The 7,363-nt window shown below is 42.3% G+C and overlaps 1 protein-coding gene across 1 annotated transcript in view; it reads right to left on the bottom strand.

Annotated features, from left to right (window-relative positions):
- Positions 1–7,363, bottom strand: part of GAS6 (growth arrest specific 6) — a 41,833-nt gene that overhangs the window by 4,618 nt on the left and 29,852 nt on the right. The window contains exons 11-13 of the mRNA XM_008635855.2: positions 3,845–4,009; positions 2,130–2,298; positions 343–515 (exon numbers count right to left, since the gene is read on the bottom strand). Of these exons, the coding sequence (XP_008634077.2) occupies positions 343–515; positions 2,130–2,298; positions 3,845–4,009 (507 nt within the window). The remainder of the gene's footprint in view (positions 1–342; positions 516–2,129; positions 2,299–3,844; positions 4,010–7,363) is intronic.

The raw sequence follows: 7,363 nt of genomic DNA, 5'->3' as shown, positions 1-7,363 counted from the left end.
GTCTCTTGGCTACCTTGGGACAGTTACTGATAAGCGAGAATGGAAATCCCTGGTTTATGGCACTAAACAGTTTCTGTGCCAGAAAAAAAAAAGTATGCCTGCATTCAAGAGAGCAGTTCCATCTTTTACCTAGGCCACATTTGCGAAGAGCCCCCTATTAGCAGCTGACACACATCTCTAAGAGGCAGAACTTCGGTGCCAGTCAAGTACGGTTTTTTCAGACCATGCTCTGAACAGGTGGGACAAATAAGGAGGCAGGCAGCAAACCTGACAACTGTTTTTGAAAATGACTTCCAGTTACCAGGAAACAGCAAGGAAACTTCTCTACAAAAGTACTTGTACCTGACGTTTCAGTTTCTTTGTGGAGTGATAGTCAATCAGAGACAGTGATAGAGGGACAGATGCTTCTTCTGTAACTAGGGCAAACAGCACACCAGTATCTGTTGCTGGTTGAATTACAGCATTTACTTCGATTTCCCAATTTGTCTTGGTTTCATTTCCAGAAGAAGGTTGCACTACAGAAAAGAAATGCATAGGACAATGTATCAAATGGGTAAGCTGTTCAATTTCTCTCTGGAGAAGAGCATAGGCAGATGAGCATCTGGAGAGACTGCCACCTTTCTTTTATTAAAAAAAATATAATTCCAAAGCACCTGAACATAAAATCAGTCAAGAAAATGGCATGAGTTTCCTCTTGCTACCTTATGCATTCTGCTGCTTTTCAGAACGTCAAAGGATAACATTAAGCTTTTTTTATCACAAAGAGTTAGTCAAATTCTCATGGCTGCCAATCTGACACATTCAAAGAACTTCTGCAAGATAGGTCAATCAGAAACCAATTTTTGAACCAGTCTGCCCAAAGATCATTGAGAAATCTAAGTTGAAATTTGACATGCAGGAAACATTTCTATGAAAGCCTGTATTAAACTCAAAAATTATATAAGCATACTACACTCGTCACCTACTCAAACTCTTCCTGATAACCAGCCTCTCAGAAGTGTGACATGTTTTATTTCACCTATTGAACCCTGAATTAAACTTTCTGATATCTTCTTACTCCCTCAGTGCCCTTGTAATTTAAAAGCTAATGCAGGCTGTAAAGAAAGATCTCAATCCTGCTCCTGCAACCTCCCTTCACAGGAGTATTAGCTTTACAATTCACCACATCTTGAAATACAATAATGCATTCTTTATAAAGCTTACCACTACAAAGCAGAAAAAATAAGACAGAGAGAGAGAGAGAAATTGTTTGGGAAAAGAAAAATGCAGGTGCTGAGGCCTTATCTCAGCCAAGTGCTGTCATCTGCACTTCACCTGCACTTTAGATGCTGCCTTGTCTTTACTTTGCAACTTTTGAATCCATGTGCTAAGTAGTAAGACAAGACACCTGGTACTCCCTAATTTACAATGGAACAGCAGAAAAATCTATATGACGCTGAAGAGATGGCTCCTGCAGAGCAGACTTACACACCACACTGAAATAGATGGTCAGCATTTGTGTGGGTTCAGAAATACTGATAGCTGATTACACAGATAAGCAAACACAATAATCTAGAACAACAAAAAGTGCCTTTCTGAGTGCTACATTAGGACGGACAAGTTTGGTTTGAAACTTATTATTACTGTATGCCAGTTTAATTGGTTTCTATCAGAAATATGCTTAGTGCATTTGTCCCAAGTGTAAGTAATGACACCCCATGATTAAAAGTGAATCCAAGACAATAGACCATATTAATTTTTCTGTCTATCCTAAACTCGAGATACAGCAGGATGGCTTGCAGGTCTCCCAGCTGAGCAGAAAACAATGGTAAGGACTGGACGCAGAAGCACCTAAGCTGCTGACAGGGAGATGTAAAGCCTCTAAGGCTGAGGATGAGCTGGAGCCAGTCTGGCTGTGAAATGTACTCCTGGAACGACACAGAGAGAACCTAATCCATGCTGTGCATATTTTCACTGGCTTGAACTATCATATATAGGCCTTCCTTAGCTATGAATCAATCACAAGTTTAGTATTTTCTGCATCAATCAACAATGAATCTGGCATACATCTAAGTTTTACACTGTTTATTAACCAGGTATGGTTAATGGCAGGACACCAGGTCAGAAATAAAAAAACCCAGCCAACTTACTGTAAGTAAGATTAAACACAGCAAAACCTCGGCCAGGATAGAAGGACCCTCGTCCTGCTACAGCAAAGCACTGCATCTTTTCATTCATCTTTATGGTCTCCTGGATAGAGGTGTCTTCCCCATTCAGCCAGTTCCACGCCCGCATGCAACCATCCAGCCGAGGGTTTATCTAGGAAGATAAAGCAGTGTCTTATGCCTCAAACTATTGTTCAGTGAAGAAGAATTGGGTGCAAAGGAATACTGAGTTATATTATGATACTAAACAGTAGAAATAATTTCAACGTGTTATGCACATGCAAACCAACAGGCAGCAACCCCAATCCTCCAACCCCAAGCACGTGAGCGGTCAGTATTCCCCAGGAAACTCCTGAGCTCAGCTTGTCTCCACAGGACAGAAGGGCACTAGCTAGTGCAGGTGCTGATTTGGTTGTATTGATTCTCTAAGTTTCTCTGTGTGTTGCCCATCATTAGTACAACTTATTTCTAAAGCTCCGTAGCCAAAGCTCCGTAATTCTGCATTGCAAATGCTGGAAACTAACTTGAGGCTGAAAATGCAATCCTTTTGTCATTGCAAACAGCCTGCATGACACACAAGACTGACATTGGACCTGATCATGGTATAAGTTTTTGGGTTCTCGCTCAAGGAGGGGTGCCTGCACCACAAGACAGACACACCACTCCGAACACACCTTATACCTTCCAGCTTCTAGTTAGGCCATCTGGTACCAAACATCAGCATTAAAATGTGCGTCAGTGTGTAAAGAGCAAGCTCCTTGCAAAGCCTCTAAATCAGCACCACTACTCCCAATTAACTGAAGGAGAGACAGAATTAAGTGTCTGAGCCAGGATAAAACCCTGAGGAGTTTTTGGCTCTCAGTCCTAGATTCTGACTACACCCTGAGCTTACTGTTTCCCACATGCAGTGGCCCTGAATGACTTCTTGTGAGGCACAGGAGCTGTGAGGCTTAGCTGCTGCACTCCCAGCCACAGAGCCACAAGCTTGTCACCTCATTTAGGAATAAGATGCAAATTTGGATTTCAAGGTGCCAACTCTGCTTGTGGTGGATGTTCAAACCAGCCTGAGAAGCAGCTATTCCAGAAACACAGCAATCATCCAGTCTCACCCAAGGAATGCCTTAACTTTTATTCATATGCTGTATGTTCTTATTCATATGCTGTTCATATTTCCTCCTCAATTAGGAGGAAATAAAGAAAAATAAGCTTCTGTTTTTCCTTGGGTCTCACTAAACTGAAACAGCAAACACAAGCAGCAAATTGTGATACGTTATACGTGAAGCAAAAATTTTGGTCGCAACACAAAAAGTGCCCCTGATGTTGGTTCCAGACTTAGCAGGCACAGTGGCACCTTCACACAGCAGCGTGCCCACCAACCCCTCCCCAGGCCACTCATGCTCTCCAAGCCAGCATGACCACTGTGAATTTTGTCATGTGCTCCAGTTTTGCTGTGCCCTAATTCTGCAGGTGGGATACATCTCACCCAAACTTACCAATTTAAAATCTGGAGTCTCAACTTTGCTACTGGCTTAGGCTCCTGCTATAGTCAATGGACAGAAAGCTGTATCCAGAAGATGATAATTCCGCCTGTTTCAGGGCAGGTTGAACTTCTCTCAGGAAGGACTGACATTACCCCAAGAGAAGAGGAAATCAAGCTCTTCAGGCATGCAAAGGAACACAAGTGATCATGCTATACTTACTGGTAGAATAAGGTCCTTTGTTTTGAAAGGAATGCCTCCTACTGTCAAATTCAGCTGATACACTCCCTTGTCTAGAGTAAACAGGTCCCCTGAGACAGCTATTTTCATAACTGCATCCCTGTTGACCTTTATAATCAAATTTCTTTCGAGTTCCTCAACAGAGATCTGAAAAAGTAAAATTCCAAATTGAATACTTAAGTATGAAAAGAACTTAGTGTCTGCAGCCTCAGGTACAGGACAGACCCCAGTGAAATCCCCAAGACAAATAAATATTTTCAGTCCCCAAACCTCTTTGTTTACCTTTTAAGTTACATTCCACCTTGATACGTAAATCTACTCTAGAAAATAGTCTGTGGTTACCCTTATTGGTGAAGACAGTCCAGCTACTTCAAAACAGCTACAGAAAAACGTGAGTGGATTAGCTACATGACTTTTGTAGGTTGCTTTATGCAAAATGTAGATGCAGTAATGAGTTATTAATGAGAAACTTCCTATTGCAACTGCATGTGAAAGGAAAAGCTGGAACAACAAACAAGATGTCTTTTGTTGGATCAGTGGAAGATAACACAGAAGCCTCCCAGACCCAGTCTTTGAATACCGACCTCTGCAGAAAGCACAACAGATGATGTAATTTTTGAGAGGGTAATAAAAATGTGTAAGGCAATAACTTTTCTCTCAAAAAAGCATCTGCAAGTTTTCCCTCCATGTCTCCAAAAAGCTACTTCTAGGAAGATTCTTTTACCACTGAAATTTCAAAAAAAAAGTCATCCTTTTGATTATGACCAGGCTTCACAAGGAAGCACTATAAAGCTTCTGTGGAGGGAGAGGTGAAGCCCAAAGCTGATGCACCAGACTGCTGAACAGCAGCCAAGATACTGCTGCCTTGGAACCTGGGTCCTGCTACCAACAGAGTGTTCTATGACTGTAGCAGAAGACAATCCCAATCTTCCTGTAGAGCAGAAGAAAGGAACACGCCTCCACTATTTCATAACCTTCTTCCCACTTTATGACAGATACTCCATCTACCCACTCTTCATCTGTACAGCTCTGTTCCCTGGGACACCCAGATGCTGCTTCCATCAGTGAGCTGCTGTACAGAGCCAGTTAGCTATTTCAGAGGACATTTAGGCATGTCCTTCCCTCTCCCTGCTAGCTGGCCAGGTCTTGAGCACCCTTCTCTCTGCATTTTGACTAGCTGTCCCAAAATCGCTCTTATCAGCTATTCTGAGCTCTTGTTCTGTGGCTATAGCATAAAGGAGGACAGGGTTGAGCAGGTTTATACCTGGGAACTCCCTTTGGATTGCAGTCTTCAGTAACGAAGATAAAGTGAATTTGATAGTTGAAAAGGTTATTCACAGACTTTCCTCTTCTCATGAGCCTTTTTTCTTCTCTTGTGGATTCCAGTATAATCTGGAATTTATTGCTACATACTGTATTGCTACAACACTGTTTACACCTGGTGTGTTGCTCTCTGCCATATCCTACAGAACATGAATTTGTCTGCAGCTTGCTTGTTTAAAGTAGCACCTACACCTCCTGACTGCATCCCATGGAGACACAGAAGCCAGTCTCAAAAAGGTAAATTTTGGGTATTGGAAAGTTGTAAGGCCCATTCAGCATGTGGGAACATAAGCCCAGATGCCCTGGCAGCCACAGCCCAACTGGCTGAGCTACACAGGCTATGTAGCCAAAAACTCAGACACCTCTGCTCAGTGCCGTGGTCACTGCTGCCCTGATGCTCCGAGGTATGGAGTGCCACAAGGAGCTGGCACAGACCATCTCCCTGCTCCTAGCACAGACAGTGGGCAGACACAGAGCAAATGAGAATCAGGAAAAGCTGGCTGCAGCAGTGCCCATACTGTGCTTCCTCTGTGAAGAAATCCTACTACTTACAGGGCTACCAGAATTCAGAGCCTTCTAAAATTTTCTTAGATTGTATAGCAAGTAATAACACAGACATTAGAAAAAAGTATATTCTGAGTTCTCAGCTGCATCTGATCTTTAATACAAGCAAACCCAAATCAGTGAAAACTTCCATAAGAGAAGGGGTTAAATCCCTGTGGCAATTCTAACAGATTCCAGTTTAGGAAATTACATTCTGCCTACTTCACAATGCCCTCTGGCTGTTTAAACTCCTGCTTCTTATAGTCAAAACTTAATTGCTGGTGCACCACCATCACCTACAAATCAAAAGGGGAAGCATTTCAGTAGTTAGCATCCTGCTCCAATTCCCTGCTCTTGTGGCAAGGAGAAGCTACTTGCTGCCTGCCACCATGACCCAGGGACATTCAGGACAGCTCTCATAGCTAAGGGTTCCCATATGGTTAGCCATAAGGGCAGTCAGCTTTGTGTTTTGGATTCATGCCCTGGATAGTTCATAGCACACAGCCAGCAGTTTGCTGAAAAGCAAGTGGACAGCACTGAAAAGGGACAGAACTACAGTCAGCCACAGGGCTAAAGCCAAATACCAATCTTGTAATTGCTTAACTTTCAGCCCTGACACTTTACAGTGCAGGTAAGTTCTTATTTTTGCTAACCAGACTGTGTCCTCAGAGCAGTACTAAACTGAACACTGAAAATAAGACAAAATGATGACTGTTTTTGGAAATGCAAAACAAACAGAAGGCGAGTGCATTCTCTATTATCATAATTTAATACATGCCACTTCATCCAGCTGGATTACACACAAATAACCGCATTAAAAGTCTTTCCTGAGGCTTGCTTGTGTTTTTAATGCTCGTTCAATGGTCATTTCAAAATATCTTAGGAGGGACCAACACCAGAGAAAATACCTAGCTAGAAATATTGGCCTGAAGTTTTGAAAATGCCATCGTATTTCTGTTGGAGTATGCAACTTTTGCTCAAGCGACGAGAACACTGCTGGTGGTTTTTCATATGTTTTGCTTTTAAATACCATTGTTTTTCCACCTGCTGAAAGTTAAAAGGTAAAATTGCTGTTTTCTCGCAACCCTATGAAGTTCTCTCCAGTATCCAAAGTCCTCTGGTTAAGATATAACCAAAACCAAGGGCTTGATTCTGTGCATACTGAAGTCCAGACTAAAGCTCACAACTGCACTTGAGCCTGGACTGTGGCCTCTGAAGATTGTTGGGGCTGTGCTTCATAGAAGGTGAGGCTGCAAAGTACACACAAATCCATGATTAAAATGAAATGTGTGGCTACATGCTTTGTAATAGGAGACAGATAAAAAGAAATCCGTAAACAGGGCTCCCTGAATTAAAAACCATGCCATAAAGAGAAAAAAGGAGAAAGGAGGGAGGGGATAAAATGTAGGAACATGTTTATAGTTCTATCACTCAACCATATAGATTAAATTGCATTTAGAGGTGTGCGACACTAGATGTCAAGCAGAAGAGAGCCAAGTACCTCTAGGGTGAAAGCAAGAGATAAGAAAATACAGCAGAGAAAGGAGAAATCAACAGCCCCCACAGCAAACCAGGCAAGGTCCCAAGTCTCAAAGGTGTCAACCATGAAGTCAAGAGACTAAAGGCTTTTTCCTA

Source organism: Corvus brachyrhynchos, unplaced genomic scaffold (assembly GCF_000691975.1).
Source record: "Corvus brachyrhynchos isolate BGI_N302 unplaced genomic scaffold, ASM69197v1 scaffold83, whole genome shotgun sequence".
Taxonomy (NCBI): Eukaryota; Metazoa; Chordata; class Aves; order Passeriformes; family Corvidae; genus Corvus; species Corvus brachyrhynchos.
The sequence above is the reverse complement of the archived record's forward strand: the minus strand, read 5'-3'. Positions and strand labels throughout refer to the sequence as shown.